At 48.9% G+C, this 20,619-nt stretch overlaps 1 protein-coding gene across 6 annotated transcripts in view; it reads left to right on the top strand.

Moving 5' to 3' along the window:
* The window catches only part of COL13A1 (collagen type XIII alpha 1 chain), an 83,430-nt gene that overhangs the window by 35,091 nt on the left and 27,720 nt on the right, over nt 1–20,619 (top strand). For 4 of the 6 annotated variants that reach the window (XM_033066750.1, XM_033066753.1, XM_033066752.1 and 1 more), the window contains 13 exons: nt 3,093–3,128; nt 4,588–4,614; nt 5,388–5,414; nt 6,468–6,494; nt 6,601–6,627; nt 6,898–6,924; nt 10,575–10,640; nt 14,126–14,242; nt 14,693–14,734; nt 15,607–15,633; nt 16,364–16,399; nt 17,617–17,679; nt 18,251–18,277. In XM_033066750.1, the coding sequence (XP_032922641.1) occupies nt 3,093–3,128; nt 4,588–4,614; nt 5,388–5,414; nt 6,468–6,494; nt 6,601–6,627; nt 6,898–6,924; nt 10,575–10,640; nt 14,126–14,242; nt 14,693–14,734; nt 15,607–15,633; nt 16,364–16,399; nt 17,617–17,679; nt 18,251–18,277 (549 nt within the window). Of the gene's footprint in view, nt 1–3,092; nt 3,129–4,587; nt 4,615–5,387; nt 5,415–6,467; nt 6,495–6,600; nt 6,628–6,897; nt 6,925–8,858; nt 8,916–10,574; nt 10,641–14,125; nt 14,243–14,692; nt 14,735–15,606; nt 15,634–16,363; nt 16,400–17,616; nt 17,680–18,250; nt 18,278–20,619 lie in introns of all 6 variants that reach the window. The other 2 variants (XM_033066751.1, XM_033066754.1) reach the window with 2 other exon arrangements.

Here is a 20,619-nt window from a genome sequence, read left to right as displayed (position 1 = left end):
TTTAAAAGGAAGGAGCATATTTCCTTTTTTCAATGGGGCTGCTATCACTTTTGGAGAAAATTTGCCCTTCGCCTGGCTGATTTCAGCCTTTGGTTTAATCAGCAGGGCACAGGCCCCCTGGTTTTACCAAAGAGCAGGATCGGAGCTAAGGCTGCGACTGAGGAGCTCACACAGACAAAGGGTAGCTCAGAGGCCTTTGTCCTGTGCCCAGAATCTTGGAAGCTCTTTGTCACCACTCATCTGGCTGAGAAAAGGCAGGATTTTGCACCCTCTTCCAGTAAAAACATCTCTACAAGGTGCAAGGAATCAGCCAGACAAAACTTATTGCAAGGACAGGGTCATAAAAAAAGGCCAAGATGAGGGCTTTATGTGCCCTAAATGCTGGGTGCTTCTCGCACTGTGGTTCAGCCATCGCGTCTCTGCTTTTGTGCCAGACCTCTCTGCTCCATCCCTGCACAGCCTCCACCGGAGATTTCCATGCAAAAAGACCTGGAGATTCAATTCTCTCCCTCCCAGTGGGCACTTCCGATTCTGATTAACCTGTGAAGAGCACTGTCCTTGACCTGCAGAGAGGATGGGCTGCTGGCAACCTTTGTTTCATGGCAGAGGTCAAGTGAGAGAGACCCAAGCAGTGCAAACACTTGGCTACATCTGGCTTTCCAATTAACTTCCCAAAAGCCCCATGACAAGTGTTTCTAATAAAGAACAGCTTTGCCGGTCCCCAGGCCCACCTGCCGGGGATGCTGGAGTTTGAGGAGCAACAGAACCAAAGCCCAGGACCCAAATGGGTCTCCCCAAGTGTTTTATGCCTAGCAGATGGTCCCTGGCCACGTGTCCAGGCAAGGAAGAAGGGCTGGCAAGTCTCTCAAGCCAAAGTCTGAGCAAGACCACCCTGCTCCACAGACAGCAGATTTTGGAGGGTAAATGCCCTGTTGCTTTTGCTGTTTCCCACAAGCTCTGGCTGTCAGCCTTCTGAACAGAGTAATTATAGCAATCAGAGAGAAAAGCCATCAGTTCTGTCCGTGCAGGTCCTGCAAAGGAGACAGTTTTCTTGAAGGACACATGCCTGGGCTGCAGGGCAGTTTTGTCTGCTTTGGTGCTGCTGCCTTTGCTGCTGTTTGGGAAAGTGCAGAACATGTTGCGTCTTTAAAGCAGCAGAAAAATTAGATGGCAAATGGTATCTAAAATGGGGTTTTGCCTACACCAGTCAGAGCCCTGAGGTGCCAGGACTGGCCCAACTCCACACTTTCCCCCTGCAAAGCCTACTGTGAAGATGATCCAGTTTCCTGGGGAGCTGGTGATAGGTCAGAAGGATGGCTGAGCACTGAAGACAAACACGGAAACCCTGGCCAAGGGGCCACTCGGAAAGATGTGGGATGACAAATAGTTTCCAGATTTTTGTTTGGAGGTGGAAGTTTTTGCTTGAGCTCAGAGCTGCTTAACTCCTGGCCAGAGAGGGACAGTGCGCCGATAGTGGCAGAAACAGACGGTCTCCATGATTTGGCAGCTCCCAGGATGACATACTTCATGCAATCAACATTTTAAAAAGGAGACAAGGAAAACCAGCCACCCAACAAAAACAGTCTCTTGGAATCGCTCGCTGCTGAACTGTTGTCTTGGCGTGATACCGTGCAAATCATTCTGCTGTCCTCCAAGGAGAGAGAGGCAACAGTCTGTAGTCTACAGAGGAAGCCAAATTGCACCACTTCCAGGTTTTTCTCCCTAATTCTTTTTTTAGCACTTTTTGTCAGGGAGGTGTCCAGCAGGGAACCAAAATTAATGAATTCTGGCTGGGCTCTTCTTGCTTCTTGCCTTTTCAGAAGCCAGCGGTGGACAGATCCTTTAATTTATGGCCTATCTTCCCTTCTGGTCACTGGCCAACAGGGCCAGGTGGTTTTGTGTGTATCTTGCAAAGCAGAGCTGACCAAATTCAACTTTGCAGAACTGAAGAAGCAGTGCAAATGTGAGTAGGTCCTGTTAGCGCTGTGTACAAAACCAGAACTCTTAGTGCGACGTGAGGGATTTTGTGGTGGGGGCATCCCTAAACCCTGCAAAGAGCCTATTGGGGCCCATCCTCTGCAAGGTTAAACCTTCACTGAGTCCCTCTGCTTTTTTTGGGAAACAGACTGCAAAATCCTTAAGTGAAGCAATATCTTTCCTGGATACCAACAAAGCTGCAATAACCGTGACCTGGGATGTCACAGGCCCCAAAAATTGAAGAACTCTGAAAAATTAACAGCCAGGATATTTTCTCTTTTCTTGGTGTTCCTAAGTAGGGGATGAAGAAGCTGCCAAGCACATCCCAAGCCAGTGTTTGCTGTACCTGATCCCAAACTGGTAGCCATGGCAGGAAGGGGCGAGGGGAAAGTCTTGGTGCTCATGTTCCTTTCATCACACACACCCTAATTCTCCTTTTTGTCTTAGCTCTGAGAGGATAAAAACAAAACAAACCCACAAAAATAACCAACCTAAAAAAAACAACAAAAAAAACCAAATAAAAAAACAAACAAACAAACAAAAAACAAAAAAAAACCAACCAAAAAAAAACCAACCAAAAAACAAAAAAAGAAAACAGAAAAGGAAAAAAAATCATCCTCAGAATTATTTGTGAGGAAAATGAATGAGCTGGGACATAAGATGAGGAGAGAAGGAGGAGAGGGATGGTTCTGTTTAGACACCAGTGACCTGCAAGGCTTGTGTTGCACAGAACAGCACCCTGCATTAAACATCTCAGGTTTATGGCAGCAAGAATTTGCCATAAAATGAGCTCAGCCTCTGGAATATACTCCAAAAGCCTAACATATGGGCTAGGGACACCCATTTAATTAATGTAGAGACTTCAAGGAAGCTGCTTGCAATCCAAACTGGAGCTGCTCCAGCATTTTCTTGGCCCTGAACAAATTGGAGTGGAGAGGAGAGATTTCCCCTCCTTCCCAAGACACTTTCCCCTTGGAGGGGAATTGGATATCTCTTCAGGGAGTTGAAGGATAATTGGTCAGAGGCTGGAGGAAAGGGTCTGTAGAGAGGACTTAGTATCCATCAAAATTCATTTCAGTTCCTCTGAGCTGTTGTCTCTGTTTCATCCTTCCCAGGGCCAGCCTGGAACAAGAGGTTTTCCTGGATTCCCGGTAAGTATAACTCTTAATTTATGAGGTACGGATGTGTGATATTACTAGGAAGCCTCATAAGTGCTTGCTGTATCTCATCATTTCTTCCTGAAACCAATGACCTGATCTGATATCACTGGAAAAAGCAGTTTTTTCTTCATTTGTTTTTCTTCTTCCTCTTTTTTTTTTTCCTTTTAAACGATACTTAGGGAGAAAAAAGAAACCAAAAAAACCAAACCAACCCGCACAACTCTGAAAGGAAATTAATTTAAAAAAAAAGCCCCAAGTGTTAAAATAACATATTTAAAGCCAGATCTGTTTGGTAAAAGAAAACCATCCTAATACCCCTATCCCAAACAAAGAAAACAACCCCTAGGTAGGGGAAATTCCAACTTTAATTGAGCTTTAAGGTGATACTCCAATAGCAGCAAGTGCCTGGGATCCAGCTGCCTGTTGAGGGTCAGCTGGGGACTGTGCTAGGCTGAACACCCTGGTCATGCCAAAGGGAAAGGACATAAGACATGAAGGGGAATTCTTCTCCAGCACAGTTACAAGGGAGCAGAGATTATGCCCAGGAGAGGACAAAGCAAATTTAATTTCAATCCAACAGTTGCTGGCAGCACTCTCTGAAGCACTGAGGCTGCTGAAGAGCTCGAACAGTTGCTGTTTATTCATGTGCATTTACCCTGGACAGCTAGGAAGCCTGAGGCAAGCACCACCACCCCCCAGATCCCTGCTCCTGCCAGGCAGCTCAGCTGCTGCTCCAGGACACTGGATGTGCCAGAGCAGGTCTGCGGGGGAGACTCTCATGCCTGGAAAACGGGAGGAATTGGCAGGCCCTGAGCTGTCTGTGGCTCTGCCCGTGGTGAGAAGGGGGGCTGTGAGCTGCCCCTGGGCTGAGGAGAAGCAGATCTCTCCAGGCCCTCGTGGTCTTTGGTTTTTGGAGGAGCAGAAAACAAATCGGCGCAGCTCGTGAGAAAGTGCTGGGTGGGACAGCTCTGCAGGGCCTGTTTCTCGTCAAACAGTACCTTCAGCATGTGCTGAGCTGTATGTCACTTCTTCTCTGGGACACTTTTATTATTCTGTCATTTGCAAAAATTCCTCTACCCCCAAAGGTGGGTGCCCTTTTAGATCAAAATCTTGAGTAAACTGCTAATACTCTACTAGTTTACCCAACACTGTAAAATTTTAAATTCTGAGATTTTTTTTTTTTTGCAAACTGCCTATGAATCCCTCCTTCCTTCTATTCCTGTGTCCGGCATTGCTGCTGAAATGTGCTGACAGTGAGCTGAAGCAGTCTGAAATCTGGGCTAGTACTCAGTGGGCCAGGGACCTGCCAGGACTGGACAGGAGGGCAGGGAGTCACCTCAGGTCACCCCAGCCCATGCAGTCTCGTGGCATGTGGTGCTTCTTGGGGCACAGCAGATGGACAGACACCCTGGGGAAAGCATTTCTCCTCATTTTTCCTCTTTTGTTTCAGGGTCCTATTGGCTTGGATGGCAAACCGGTAAGCAATGAACTTCTCCTGCCTCCTGCTAGGTCCCACTGCGCTGCCAGCCTGTGTGCCACACCGTGTGTTTCAAGGGGATTATTTTGCAATGTCATGCACATGCATGGATTAGAAGAAAATTAGGAGGTTGGCAGGCCAGGAGGATGCCACAGATGCCTTCTGGGGAGATACAGGAGTCAGGAGATTAAGGAAGGCAGAGTATGGCCTGTTCCTTTTTAGGTAAATCCATAAAATAGCAGTTCAGCAGGCACTCCCACCCAGAATCAGACAGGCAGAGCAGATCCCTGAGGTATAAGCCCTCTGCCTCAGCCAACAGCTTCCTTCTCTTTGCTGCTGTGCCGAAAAGAGCTGCAGCAGAGGAGGAAAGGATCCTCCAGACCTCTGTAAGACCTCCATGCTGTCCTTAGAGATTTGCAGTAGAAACCCAAGTTCTTCCCATCCTTTGGAGAGTTGGGCACAAATGAGACACTTCACCATGAACCCGGTGTAGATAAAACCCACAGCTCCATGGAGCAGCCATGTAGCCATGTTCCCCACCACACTCCTCCAGTGCTGGAATGGAGAAGGAGCTGGGAGCACATTCCTCTGGCTTCTAATTTCCTGCAGCAGGAGCCTGTTTTTGCCATGAGGAGCTTCACCCCTGAGAGATGCAGCAGCACCTTTCTTGTGCTGCTCTGTGGACACACACTTCACTCAGCAGAAGCTGTTAAATCAACATCATCTAGAGTCTGCAGTGGCCAAAGCTGATGTGTGTTTCCTTTCTTTTGCAGGGCCATCCTGGACAGAAGGGAGAGATGGTAAAAATACATATTGTCTGCGGGTGGTGGGTTGGTTTGCAATGATGCTGTGCCTCAGCTGGAAACAAGCTCATGGGCAGGGTAGCAATCTTGCCTCAGCTGATGCACTAGCTGCATCCCTAATTCTGTAACTTCATAATAGCAGTGCTGGGATGCATGTCTGTAATTTTTGCATTATGGCTATCACATTCATCATGTCACAACAGCAACTCTCTAGTTAGACATGGGATGTGTTTTCCTTGCACTTAGCAATTATGTTCTTTAAATATATTCTGGGAGCTGACATTTTTCGTGGTTGGCCTCACAGGACAAGTAAAAGTTGATGGAAAGATTTCTGAAAACCCATCTGGCAGCTTTCAAGTTATCTAACAACAACCAAAAAAAGCATATTTTTTGTATTAAATGCGGTTGCCTGCCCCGCCCCTTGAAGCTCTGTTTCATATGTGCATCATACTAAAATGCTTTTGGTTGAAAATGATAAACTTGGACTGCACTTTATGGAAGCCCAAATGCTGTCTTGTTCCTCTTGACATCTCTGATGATGAAATCCCAAACATGAGCATGTCAAGAGAGAAGCTATGTAGTCACCTTCGCTCACTGAAGTGTTGAATGTTTTCCTCTGCTAATTCTGTAATTCTGTTTTCTGAGCCTGAGTGTCAGTAAAGCCCTCTGGCAAGCACATGTTGAAGATCCCCCTCCCCACTCCCCTGTTGCACAATCCTGGCTGAGCCTTCAGTCCTGGCTGCTTCTGGTTCCATCCCAGAGCGTCGGCCGAGGAGACACACTGTCAGCTGAGGTCCTGGGAACAATAAGGGTGTGTTTTCCCGATGATTTTTCCCCCTCTCCTTTTAATATTTCCCCCCCGTGGTGCAGCCAGAGCATGTGTGCATTTTCGCTCCTCCAGAGCAATAAAGGGAACCCGGATCTCTCTTGGGAATTTTCTTCACAGTTGTTTTTAAAAGCTCAATTTTTCACCTACTCCATACGCTGTGTTTTTGTCACTGTAAATGGAAAATGTTAATGTTAAATGTTAAATTCTGTGTTTCTTTAAAGGGTGCTACAGGTCCCAGGGGACAACCTGTAAGTATCTCATCCCTATCCCATCTCTCCCCCTAATCCCTGTTCCCTTGCATTCACTGAACTCCTTAATTGACTGAGACCTTTCTTGATCACTTTTCTTTTGTAGGGACCCCCAGGACAAAAAGGAGAGAAGGTAATTTCAGTGGGGGCCTTGTTAAAAATTAAAAGAGAGGAAGGGACTTGGTGCTGCTTGATCTGACTGTGAGTGAGGCATCCCAGGAGCAGAGGGCTCAGGGGATGGGGACAGGAGGCACGGTGCTTATCGGGTGCAAATTGGCATAACCGCACTGAGTTTGATACAGTCACAATGATTTACACCTTCTGGATCTGACCCTGCGTGCCTATTTCGGTCGCCTCTGTTTGTGGTTTAAACTCTTTCCTTTTTAATCCCCTTCTTTCGCAGGGTCAGTGTGCAGAGTACCCGCACAGAGTAAGTCATTAGCGTTATTATCCTCAGTCCCGTGCCTTCCTGCATGTTAATCCCCCTTCGTTTGAATGGCTTTTTGTTGGAAGTAGAGATCGTTTCATTAGCAAGATGCGTCATCTGGGCCCCCAGGGCAGTGCTTGGCTGATTGATGTGTTTCGCAGAAAAGCAGCAGATAAGGTTTTCCAGGAGGGATGTGGGTTCTCCGCTCTGTTCCTGCCCACCGGCGCTGACCCCTAGATAGCCGCTGTCAGTTCTGCTTCCTGGAGACCCTCCTGTGCTTTGTGCTGGAGAGGGGAAGGTCCCTGTCCTCACCCCAAAACCCAGTGAAACCCGGGGATTCACCCACGCCTTGAGCTGCTGCACTGGCTCTGTGCTGCTTCCACAGCCTCTGCTCTGGTTCTGTAGCCGGGAGCAGTGAGGGGTTTGAAGACCTGGGGAAAACTCTGTCATCATTCTTCCCTTTTTCTTCTCCTTCCCTCACTGCATAGAGACAAGGGGAAGGGTTGTGCTCCCTGCCTGAGGGTAACCCTGCACCCCCTGGCCATGTGTGGTCCCCATGCTGGTCCCCAAGCCTGCAAGGAAGAGGCTGAGCGGGGAGGGTTGATGCCAGCAATTGTTTAATGAAAGCCAGGATGTTGCTCCACCTGCCCCTTCATCTTGGCCTGGCCAGCATGTGCTGCAGCCAAGAGTGGAGAGAGAACATCGTGGGGTTTGAGGGGATTTAACCAGTTCTAAAAACAACCAGAGTGCTGAAAATCCACTGGAAATGCATTGGAACGACATCATGTGAAGTGGCTGGAATTTGTAATCTGGGTGTACAGGGAGACAAGCTTAAGAGCTTTCTGTTTATTTTTGATGGGCCTCTGGATAATCAGCTGGGCTCTGGTCCCTGGCCCGGAGGGAGCAGTGTTGGAGCAGCAGAGCCACTGGAGAGAGAGCTGGGCTGGCAGCAAGGGAGAAGGGGCCGTGGGTGAGTGCCAGTGCCCCGTGCAATAACAGCCGGTCAGCTGTGTTTATTTAGTGAGCCGGCTCACTAGATTGTTATGTTAAAAAGAAGCCAACAGCACTGGTCACCGGAGCAGTGTCCTGAGTTCCTGTTACAGCCCTTGGCTCTGGCTGTCCCCAGTGCTCAAGGTGAAAAGCAGCACTGGGAAGGGAGCTGGTGCATCCCTGGAAATAGCCTGGGGGCAGAGGCACACTGGTTTGGTGGGCCACGGTTGTGGGGTGACTGATGAGCTGCAGGGCTGTGACAGTGGGAAAAGGGGGGGGTACAAAGCCTCACATCCTGCCAGTGTCTCCCTGTGTCTCATGGAGATACTTTTGGTCTCATGAGGCCCCAAGCTCAACATTATAAAAAGGCTGTGAGTTGTTCAAGGCTGAGACATGCTCACGGGAAGGGTGACTGTCCTCAGATCAACTCGAGGACAGGCTGTCCTGAGCTGCAAGTTCAGAGGCACAGACCAACCAGCAGAGGTGCAGCTCTCTTTCTTTCCTCCCTGAGTGAAATTTAGGATGGGCCTTGTTGCAAAAATGTGACGCTGCTGACCGAATTGCAATTTGTTCTTGCTTTTCTATTTGATAAGGTTTTTTGTCAGATGTTGTGGGTGAGGAAATGAAAACCAGCATCCTGACAAACCGGGCATGTTGTTTCAGTTTTGTTTCATATATTTGTTTTCTTAGGAAGGAAGTGCAAAGTTAGGATATGTGCTTTGGCTCTTTTTGTAGTTTGCTAATTTTTTGTCTGTATGAGTGTGTGTGGCCTGTGCTGCTGTGAGGGATGAGCCCATGCATTGGGGCTGCCCATTCAGGGTGAGAGAGCCCCTCAAGCTGCTGCCACTCAGGGGAATGGAGGGAGCAGCCATGCTGTGTGTTTGCTCCCAGAAATGCTGTTTGTCTCACTGACCCCGTTTGTCTCGTGTGTGTTCACTGTTCCCCAGGAGTACCTAAGCACCACACTTGCAGCCCTGCGCTCTAACCAGATCCTTACGCTGAAGGTTTGTGGGGAGCACTCTGGAGGGACCCAGTTCTGGTGCAAAGGCTCCAGGGTGCAGATCCAATTTTGCATGCTGCCTTCTGAGAAAGCTTCCCGTTGGAACACAGAGGGGGCAGGGCAGGAGCTGGGTGGAAGTGACTTCAGATTTCTTTAAACTCTCCCACTTGCACCCGAATCCATTGTAGGGTCTTGTCTGGCCTGTTTTCGGACTGGTTCACTCCATTTTCCTCCTTATCCTTTCCAGCATCCTCCCTCAGCTTCCCTGTAAGCTGTATAATATTTCAGATACCCTTCAGCACTTGAGCAGCCAGGCAAAGCAGGCTTAGCTGGCTTTCCTGAGCTAAGGGGCCTCCTGCACTGTATTTTAGAAAGGGAAGGTTTGCCTTTGGGTAAAATCAGCCTAGCTGAATTTCCGGCAGCATTGCTTTTGGAGCAATAGCTTGTGGCTGTCTGGATCAGTGCATTTGAACACAACCACCTGATCATGATGCTGCAAAATTGGGTTGCCACTTCTCTTTGCAACAGGACTGGGTCCTTGCTTACACTGCACACATGAAGGACAATGTTTAAAGGGAATAAAGTGTGCTGCTTGGAAGTGTATGGTTTCTGTGATGGGACACCTGCAGGCACACCTCTGGGATCTGAGGGCACAGCTCACGTGGGGGAATGTCACACATGGGCACGTTTTTGTGCCCAAGCACAAAAAGGTTCTCTCACTTCTTCCTATGTAAACCAAGAGCAGCTTCAATGGAAAACTGACAGGAACAGGAAAGTGGATCAGGCCAGAGCAGCATTCCTGGGCCTGGAGCCGGCATGGTGGGTGCCAGGCTGACAGCAGCGTGCGCACAAGTGGAAACTGGATACAGCAAAAGGATGAACAAATGCTCATGAGCTTTAGTGCATTTGATTTCTGTGTGTCCGGGTCAGCTTTGTGCCCTAAGGCAGCATTCCTGGCTATAAGCAGTCAGAAGGTGATGATACTGTTGAGCAAGGAAAAACAAAGCACAGGCTGCCAAGGCAATGCCTGCTTTGGCATCCAGCTCCAAGGCTTGGTCTTCTCCCTTGGCTGTGGTGGATGTGTCTGCCAAGTTAAGTGAACAAGGCCAGGACCTCTGTGCTGACCCCAGCCAGCCTTTCTCCACTCACTTCCACACCTGGAGATAATGCTGTGTTTCTTGTAAGAGAACTAGAAAACTGCACTTGGAAAACTTGGAGAAAATTGTAATTCTGATATTGCCCCAAATCTGATGATGATGAGAAGTTTAGAGAAACAGTCCCATCGCTAGCAGAGCCACTGAGGGATGTCTTGCAGTGAGCACTTCCTTAGGAGATCAGCAGAGCTGAGTCAGAAGTCCCCTGGGTAGGTTCTGTCTCCGAGCAGAGGAAGCTGTGGATGCTCTGTGCACTGGGAGCACAGGGATGGTGAGTGGGCACCCCACACCTGCTAGGCTGGCACCTGCTGGGTGTCTCTGTGAGCAAAGCAGCACGGAGGAGCTCAGAGGTCTGCCAGCAGGTACCCACCCTGCTCTCACACCAGGCTTCATTTTCACGGCAATCTCTCTGTTCCCCTCCACTCTGTTCTCTCCCCTGGCTGCTCTCTGACTCTCCGTGCCCTAATGGCCTCCTTTGCCCTGCGACCTTCTGGTTTGATCTTCTTCAGCTGTTGCCTCTCCTCAATTCCGTGCGGCTGGCTCCACCTCCGGTCATAAAGAGACGCACTTTCCAGGTAGACTTCTCCTCCTTGTTGCCTGTTTCTGAGCTTATCCCAATGCTTGCAGTTAATCAGCTTGCTACCTGTCTTTCTTCCCCTACAGAGGGCTTTCCAAGAGTTTCAGGCAGAGCTGAGGGACTTTCTTTAAAGCGGAGGAAATCTTTGATGTGATAATGTTGCTAAAAAGAAATGCAGCGAAGCCAGTTTTTTGAACGAAGAGAAATGGGCCATGAAACTGTTCTTGGGGCTGTCGACAAGCAGCCTCCTCCCTTAAGGAGTCAGTTCCTGCATATTCAATCTCCAGAAGAGGTTGGAAGCCTCTTGCTGAAATACATCTAATGTCTGTGAAATTTAACTGAGATGAATGAATAGGCAAACGCTTCTTCTAAGGGCTAGTCTAGTCTGAGGCACTTGGGGAAATGTGTTTAAATAAGCTCTTAGAATGGTTTCATTAGATCGCATTAAATCTTTGTGTAAACACGTTTATTTTGGTTTCCAGGGCCATAATTCATGTTCAGTTTATTTTGGGAATGAATTCATAAAGTGAATTACGGACATATGAATAGTGAATTAGAGTGTCCATAGTTCAGAGTTCATGTGGCTTTTAATGAGCCCACTTTATGCTCCCTCATCGCATCCATTGGGATTAGCTTTCCTGTGTGGACAAACTGCTGCAATTACCCCGCTGAAGTGTGCTGGGCACTCTCTATTAAGTGGCTGGGTTTTGTCACCCTGCTGCCTGTCTAGACAGTCGGATGCTAGCAGGGAGCTTGGATGCTCTGCAGGATGCAGGAGACCTTTACCATGAGGTGCCTGGTGCTGGGCAAATCCTGACTTTGCCACTTGAGCCTGTGGTTTCAGTTTGGTTTCTATCGATTCAGCATTCGCACCACACAGAGCCCCATGGATTGCGCTGCTTGCCCTTCAAAGTGACAGTCTGGAGAACCAGGCCAAGGACTAACCTCTTGGGAGGGCTTTGAAAGCTGAAGTTCCTCTCCAGGATGAAGTGGGAAACTTGAATAGCTGCCCTACATCCTGTCGTCAGCCTGGGCTGCAAATTCCCTCTGTCTGCAGAGGAAAACTTCACCGGAGAGTTTTGCTGTGATCTGTTTTGCCTTTGCCGTGTTCATCCTTTAAATGCAACAGGGTCTGGTCTGCTCCTCCAGATGTGCCAGCACCAGGCAATTCCAGGAGCCCAGCTAAGGAAAGTAGTGAGGCTGCAAAATGGATGTTAGCACGAGCGCCTGGAAGGGAGGAAAATCCTGCTGTAACTCTGAGCACAGCAGCAGGAGTGCTTTGCCCAAGGCTAGGGCTTATCCAGGCATGGGCTGAGTGGGGTCCTCCGTGAGGAGGCTAAGCAAGCATTGCTGGGGTAGAGTCAGGGTGGCTGGCTGGTATTTAAAAAAACTGAAAAATAGTTCCAGTCGACAGCTAAAAATACAGAATGACAACTGAGGAAAATGACACCTGATCTCCCATTTAGCTCTGTGGGGGTCCTTTGTGCTGAGCACATTAATGAGACTGTAACGATGTGGTAATAACACTGTGTGTTTAGGGATCTGCAAGCATGGGCGCTGCCTAGACAAAGCCTGCTGTGCCCAAGGCGGCAAAGTGAGGGTGATGCAAAAGGGATTTTGGGTGAGCTCCTTCCAGCCACTCCATGTGCTGGGGCAGGGCTCCTGCTCTGCCCAGCTCCCTGTCCCCTACCAGCACCCCATTCCAGCACCATGCTGCATTTCAGTGCCCTAAATTTGGGGCGTGGACTGGGCTGGCAGAGAGCAGCTGAGGTGGGAAGAGAGGAGGGAGAGCCAAAGTGAGATGGGCAAAAACCCCTTTGCCTTCCTGTGGTGCACCCATGCTGGGGGTGTTGTAAGATGCAGTGGGAGGAAAGTCTTTGAAGCTGGAACGACAGGTCAAGGCAAGAGGACACCTAGAAATATATTGCAGTGTCCTCCCAACATCTTCATTAGATCCAAATTACCTTCCCTATTTAAAAGCTATGAGACCGCTTACAAGGACAGTTGAATAGCACTGAGTATGGAGGATAAGGAAGCCTAGAGAAGAACCTGCATTCCCTTGCAAGGGCCACAGGATGAATGAAGATGAACTTCAAAAATGGGGAGAAGCAAGGGCACCCCTCGTGCTTGGCCCAGCAGGCTTCCCAGCGTGGGCTGCGGCTTGGGTGGTGAGGAACAGGAAAAGGGCTGTCGCTCCACATATGACCCAGCTTCTCGTGAGCCTGGCCCACGTGGTGGAAATTTTTTTTTAAATAGAGCTCATGGCAGAAAGGATGAAATTTGCAGCTTATTACTTTCATTTATCATTCTAAATAAAGCAAACATCCCTGTATCTGCATGTTTTAATAAAGGCAGCCAGGATAAACAGCGCACTTGGTAGGAACGCAGGGGACGGATTTCATGCATTTTCCTCCAGTGTATAAAGCTGTAGAGAGGATAAATGCAGCAGAGACCCAACTGCACACCCACTGAGAAACAGCCACGCTTGGTTTCTAGCTTCCTATGGATCCACCAAGGAAAGTTTTTCAGATTAACTCTCATCACTAGCAGCGATCTGTCGTGGTGTTTTATCTAGGGAGGTGAGCCTAACAAGCGAACAGCTTAGCACGGGTGCCACAGTGCCCTGGGAGCTCGCTGGATTCATCAATTATAGATCAGCAGTCTGGTATTCAAACGTGGTGCTTCCAACCCACTGTCTCCTCCGTGCCGCTCGGTGCCACATCCAGGTCCTTGGGGCCAGATGACATTGCTGAGGCATGAGCCACAGCCACTGAGTGGCTACTGAGGGGCCTGGGGAGGAACCGGCTCAAACAGCTCCATTTCAGAGAGCTGAGAATGGCAGGTGGCTCAGCAGGCACTGCCTTGTTAAATCTCAGAAAAACAGGCTCTGCCTGGTGTACACGGGCCTGCCTTGGGTGGGCTCCAGGAATGCCATGATGATCGTGTTATTTTCTTCTGGGTTTGTGGCATTTCTACTTTTGGTCCTTGGCAAAACAGAGGGAGTGTTGTCCAACAAATATAGTATGGGGGAAAAACAGGCTGAGGTAAGACACTGGCTCTGCCTGGAAGCGCCAGTGTCGTCACGGGAGGCTTTGCTTCACATGTGACTGTCAAGTGCTTTGGAAAGCCTCCTCAGAGACTCAAGAGATGTTGGTCTTTGACACATAAATTTTACTTGAGTGGCTCAATGAAGAAAAAGGTCTCTCTGGACTGCTCTGTCATCACTAGATCCCTTTAGAAGGGAGCTCTGACCAGGTGACCTCAGATTTCTTTGCAAACCACTGGGTGCTGGCTCCTGCTTCCCAGGCAGCCCACCTGTCCTCAGCACGGCTCGCCATCACTCTTGGAAACTTCTCCTGGCAGTAACCTGGGACTTGCTTCTATCTCCTCTGCTTCAGTCAGGCTGCCCTGCCTTGGGCCCTTAGGGTGGTGGTGTGAAGGGTTTGCTCTGCCTGCTGGTAACTCTTGTTTTACAAACTGCAGGGTGAACAAGGACAAGCAGGAATCCAAGGTCCCCCGGGGCCCCCTGGTCCACCAGGCCCTGCTGGACCAGCCGGACCTGAAGGAATCCCAGGACGTCCTGGGCCAGTTGGACCCCCTGTAAGTCCTTACCAAAACCCAGATCCTCATGCTTCCCCATGCTCTGGGGCATAGGCTGTTTCTTTTGGCCTCTGTTGCTTCTAGGGAAACTGAGGTAGCCACGGACAGGAGGCTTGCAGAGAATGTGGATGTGTGGAGAGGAGGAAGTTCTGGGGAGGGAGGGGATTGAGAGGGAAGGCAGGGATGTGAACTGGGCACTGCTGCTATCTGGACACACAGTGGGGGACACCAGGCTCATTTCCTCCTCCTCAGTCCCTGCAGATGGCCCCGGGGAGGAAGTAACACGTGGGGTGTAATTGTCGTGCTCCCTGCCACCCCTTTGAAGTCCTGTCCCTGTCCTAGCAAGCAGCCGAGGAGGGTGGGAACAGAAGCACCGTTTATAAAATAAACCATTGCTGAATGGCAGGGCAGAGGACAGAAAATGCTGCTAATGTACCTCTCTTGCAACAGGGCAGAGCAGGAGAGCCTGGAAAGCCTGGCAGAGATGGAAAGGTGGGTACCAGAAACCAGCTCCCTTCCTGGGAGCTGCAGGGGCAAAAGTGGCATTGCTGGCTCTGTAGCCACTGCAGAGTGAAAGGAGCTTCCACCTCATAGCCTGCTTGCAGGACAAGCAAGTCTCATCCCTGGAGGCAAATGCACCTCTCCACACACAATCCAGGGGTCAGGGATCCTGTAAGCATCCTCATTTCTCTCTGAGAGATCTCCATTTCTCTCTGAGGAGCTAAGGACAGGATGGCTAAACACCTTAATTACCAAAGCAGGCAACAGAGTGGTATAAGCATCAGAGCATATCTAGAGTAGTTTTATCTTGAGTAGTTTTATCTAGAGTAGTTTTCCTTTCCTGCCTGCTCACAGGCAGCTCCTGCATAGATACTTTGTTTATTTATATTTACACACACGTATGTCTGGTATGCTTCATGGTTCATATCAGGTAAATTGTTTAGTTATTTCTCATTAAAAGACACAAGTGGTTTGTTTGTTAATATATTCTCTCTGTTTAGCTTGCCAGAGGAAGCTGCAAATGCCTGATTTACTCCAGAGCTGCAGCAGGCTGGGAACAAGTTCCCCAGCAAACCAGAGAAACAGAAAATATTCTGGAGCATAATGCATAAGGCCAAGCAGCTTTTTAGTCTTCAAATTCAGCAATAACAAACCTAGGGGGATGGAGCACTATTGGCATGAATTTATTTGGGTATGTGGACTAAGATATCTCCATGAAGAATAGATTGGGGGTGTTTGAGCTCACCAGTGTGAATCTCTAAGGAGTGTTTCAAATCAAACCAGCCATCATTTCCCCATCACCCTGCTGTCCATGTAATGTCTGCACTTTCCAACCCCAGTGTCTGTTTTGATTTCATCCACAGGGCTTACCTGGGCCTCCTGGACCAAAGGTGAGACATCTCACCTCACTCAGAGGTGTAGAAAGATGATGAGCAGAGATGGACTCTCATGAGGACAGATGTGTCCATTTTGATGGATGGAGGAGGGGTAAAAGAGGTCACATCAAATAGCTGAGAAATATTCCTAACCCAGCTCAGCATTGCCCCTGGGGCCCGGCCCGTGTGCTGACTCATGGGTTTCGTCCAGGCGACACGTCTGAGTTGCATCTCCACTGAGCCAGGCACGCCTCATCAGCCCATCTTGCAAAATTGTTTGCCACACACAGCTTTATTGGCTTCTTCCATTCTCAAAGCATTTCCCAGTGCTTCAGAAATGGATTTTGCAATGCTATTGTTGACTCTGCCACGGTTTCCCATTTATTCACTTGCCAAAGTGCGAGGGAGGGGGTGGTGGTTGTTGTTTTTCAGCTGCAGCCACCCCACCTAATTAGTTTTTATCTGGGATATGTAGCCAGGATGAGGAGATAGGAGCCATGGTGTTGGGCACAGAGCTGACACACATTGTCTGTCTACCAGGGCTTTCCTACCAGAGCTCAGCCCAGTGTGGGTAACGCTGACCTGTGGATCTGAACAGACAGGAGCTCAGTGGAATCACTCTGAGCAAAAGGCAGTTTTTCCCCATGGAATGCTCTCCCATCCTAGCAATGCCCCAGGGAAAAGGGCAGAGACTTGTCCCTCTAAGGCCAAGCCTCACTTTCTTTTGTCTTTTTGCCTTTTGCAGGGAGACACTGGGATTCAGGGATACCCTGGCAGAAAGGTAAGGAGGGAAGCTCCAATGTTGTTAAATGCATTAAGTGCACTGATGCTTTGTGGAATCATGGCTGAAAATCCATGGACTATGCTGGAGCGTCCTGTGGAGCTCTGCTCCTGCTGGGTTTGCAGCAGGCCCACAGATTCCCTGCTGTCACCAGTGTAAAGAGAGCCTGGGCCCAGAGTTGACTTTACCTCTGCAGCAGCTACAGAACAAATATCTCCCTCTGTGTGTGTGCCTCTCTACACCCACTTCCAGGCTGAAATGATTTCCTGTGCATCCAGACCTGTACCGGAGGCTGGAAAGGGCCAAATCTCTCTCTGGGATGGAGGAGGGAGTCAATCCTGCTCTGAGTTAAAAGGCAGAAACTGGCAATGCCCGAATGCCTTCAGCAGCAGCTGATTAACAGCAGGGTTGTCAAGCCCGGAGGGCATAATGAAGAGACAGAGACAGGGGAAAGACACAAAGGAAGATCAAACAGGAGAGAGGGAATGAAGAGATACTGCTAAAGAGATGTCAGCTGGAGAAGGGGAAGGTGAATGTTCCCAGCAGGAAGGAACCCTGCGTCCCCTGTTATCTCCACATTGCTTTATGGGTGCTCTGCAAGCAAAATGGCAAGACCTGAGAGCTTTTTAATTAGCTCTGTATAAACGGAGAAGTTTTCTGTTATGTCAGGAAGTGGAAATTATAGCCCCTGCAGACCACAGCCCACTCCTGCAGACAGACACAATTTATTGCCCCTTCTCCCAGTGAACCGTCGGATTTTCCGTTAGGAGCCCATCCTGTTTTGTGTGTGCAGCGACCTCACAGCGAGGGCCTCTCCTAGCAGCTCCTCTTACATGAAACAACTTGTCTGGCTAATTCACTTCTGAGCAAAGAGCCCACACTGATCTTGGGAGGATGAGCAAGGCTGTGACCTTGCTGTGGGAGAGCTGGAAGGAATGGATGAATGTAGGGGACCAAATCCTAACGGGAAGGGAAGAGAAGGCTGAATGTTGAGGGAAGTTGTTGACTCAGATATGATGTAGGATATGGGACCACTTCCTTCACTCCTTACATTTCATTCACTCAGTGGTGCTCCTCTCCCAGAGACCCAGGGGTGGGTTGGTGTGTGTGTGACGTCACTCTCAACACCTCTGCTGACCTTTCTGGCAACCCACAGCTCCTTTTCCTGCTGCTGTGTTTGCTTCTTGCACTTTTTTCTCAATTCTTCTCTTCCTCAGGGTGAGGTGGGCGAGTCAGGCCTGCCCGGTGCCCGTGGCCTCCCTGGAGCCTCTGGCCCCAAGGTAACCCTTAAACTCGAGTCAGTAGGGGCAGATGAGTGGCACAAGCCTGTCCTAAAAGGGCTATCCAAGGCCAGGGACTGGAGACAGTTCTCTAGAGCCTGGAATGAACCACGTAGACAGGAACTCTTGCTCCTGTATGAAGAATCTGGGCAATTGTTGGCCAAGGTGATTCCATGCTGCCCTGATCCAGGACCCACTCAATCCCCCATCAAAGAATAAAACTAACCCAGCCTTTATAGGCTGTTGCACCAGGGCTGTGAAAATGAGGGTGCTCTGGACCATGACATGTTTTAATGGTTTCTACACTCTCTTTATGTAGAAATACATTTGAAATGGACAACCTCCAGCATGCACTCCAAGACCTAAAGTGGGAGGGAGGGCTGCAGCCAGTGCTTGACTGGTACCATGTTGCTGTAAGGAGAACCGGAGTGCTGGGGTTGCATTTGTCACACCCCTCTTTTGGCTACTTTCTCTCTGTTTCTTCTTGTTGTAATTGAACTGCCTGCTTGGTTTCCCTTTATATTCACTGTCCCTCTCTGTTTCCCCCCTTTCTCTCTCTTTTGTTGGGCAGGGTGAAAAAGGGGATGCTGGCATAAAGGTAGGCACGACAAATACGTTTTTTGTAGATCACCTGGGAGATGCTGCTCCTTGGGCTGATGGATTGTAAGGGGAAGCTGGATCCAAGGCAGCTCTGTGGGGTATTTGATGGAGTGCACATCTGTGCTGTGATTAACCACAGACAGGCACTCCGAGCTCGGGCCATGAACACAGCCTTTATCCGCTCGGTGGAATTCGATTCTTACCAAAGGCATTTCTCTGACTATGAAGCTTGCTGGTGATTTGTTACTCCTCTCTATTTGATGGGCTAGGTTGGGGTTTCCTCATAAAATCTGGTTAGCTGACGCATCAAATCCACTCAAACTCCACGATTCAGGCTGAGGTTTGGCACCAGCTTTTCTGTCTGTTTCTGGACCCTTTTTACAGGCTCATATGGTCTCTGCCCAGATGTTATCTATTTGACTGAAATTTACTGTACCCATATATTTAAAGTATATTACTCAATGCAGACCGTGCTTAAAACATTACAACATTGGCAAGTGTTCATGGCAGCCAGAGCACACTGTGTCATGCCATACATCTTAGACCCTGTGAGGAAAGACCGGTCCTGTAATATTGGGAAAGGCATTAACTGTGACACGTACGTTTCAAGTATTTAGTGTGTGGCATGCAGCTCATCTATCATGCAGCACATACACTTTCTGTATCTTTTCCATCTGGATTACTGTTTGAAGAGAGAAAAGGCCCCTTCAGAGCTTACCAAGGAGTTTAAGGAAATGTTCTTTGGGAATGTAGGCTCTGGGTTCAGAGCTGAATAGAGCAGCAGTGATTGTCTTCCTACAAGAAAACAGTGCCTCCTCACAAATACTGCAGTGCATGTAGGGTCCAAAGGTTCCCTGTGTCCACCTCCACATCACGGTAATTCTGTCAAGCACAGAGGTATTGCTGCTGTTTGTGCCAGTGAGAATGAAGGTGGGACTGCACCCACAAGTGATGTGTTTCGACGGCTTGGAGTTTGCTGCTCTCTCGACAGCAGGTCTCCCATTAAGCTGAGCTGGAGGACTGAAGTCAGAGTGTGGCCTGGGAGGGAGAAAAGGCTGAAAGGAGAAGCTGTGTTTTGTCCTTGCTTAAACTCCCATGTTTCACTGCTAGCAGTGGAACAGTGGCTTTGCTCATGCCCGTGTACAAGGACTAGCCAGCTCTTCATGTTACTTGACAGTAACAGTCATTTGTTACTGTCAAGGTCACTTTTCTCTTGACTTTCTTTTTGCTCAGAGGGGTAGTAAAGGAGGTGCAGACACATTCTTAAATCAGCAGCCAGACCTCACCCAACAGCAGCTCCCGAGCATCCAACAGCGCTTGCATTTGTTGTCTTTGGAAATGGCTTCTTTCTGGTGTCCTCCCACCTAGGAGGATTGATTGGGACTCTGGGAGACTTTTAAATCTTCCAACTTTGGATCCAATTACCTAGACTAGATTTACCTTCTCTTTGCCTTGAGGAACCCTGAACAAACACTATGATTCATAGGTTAGCTGTAGTAGCCAGTTTTACATGGAATATCACTGCTTTGGCTAGCAGTGAAGATTATCTCTGGCCAGAAGAGGATTTCCTAGTATCACACAGACCCCTTGTTCTTTTAACCACCTCTCCCCACCCACTGGCAGGTGTAGCACAATCTAGACTGTCTCTCAGCTGTTTTTTTTCCTATGGCCACCATTTGTACTTTGATCATGTAAGGACCTAACTCTGTCTCATGAAGGTCATTAGGCAGTGATGTGATCACCTGGGCCACTTAAATGAGCATTTGACTCAGTGCCCCCAGATTGTCACATTGAGCTTCACTGATGTTTTTCTTACTTTTTTTTTTCCTGAAAGATCCATAGGATAAGGCTCTGAGGAAAGAGCCATGAAATGCCCACACCCTTTCTCAACAAACCCCTGACAATTTGCCTCTCACAGCAAAGAGCAAAAGGGAAGGGTGTCTGCTTTAATTGGCAGCTAATGAGCTGAGCAGCGTGAGGCATCATTGGCACCCAGTAGGGATAGAGCTGCTCTCACCAGGTAGAGGAGAGTGTGAGGCTTCTGCTGAAGGGGAGAGGTGTAGCCTGATGCTTCCTAAATCTGCAAGCAGGGTGGGTGTCTCCCAGCAGAGAGCATCCTTGCTGGGTCTCACTTAGAAAAGGCAGGGAGGATAGTTGGAAGGAGAGAGAGATATCCATGTTCTCCAGTGCAAAGTATTTCTAATTATTGTTTTACTTTTCTTGCAGCTGAAAATAGGGTAGTTAAGTAGACTATGTAGGGCAGGAGGTGCCTGCAGTAGGTCATGTATATTATGATATTAGAAAGTGTTTTACAGAATATAGTTCACAGGATGCTGTAAT

The sequence above is a fragment of the Catharus ustulatus genome, chromosome 8 (assembly GCF_009819885.2).
Source record: "Catharus ustulatus isolate bCatUst1 chromosome 8, bCatUst1.pri.v2, whole genome shotgun sequence".
NCBI classification, from domain to species: Eukaryota; Metazoa; Chordata; class Aves; order Passeriformes; family Turdidae; genus Catharus; species Catharus ustulatus.
The sequence above is the reverse complement of the archived record's forward strand: the minus strand, read 5'-3'. Positions and strand labels throughout refer to the sequence as shown.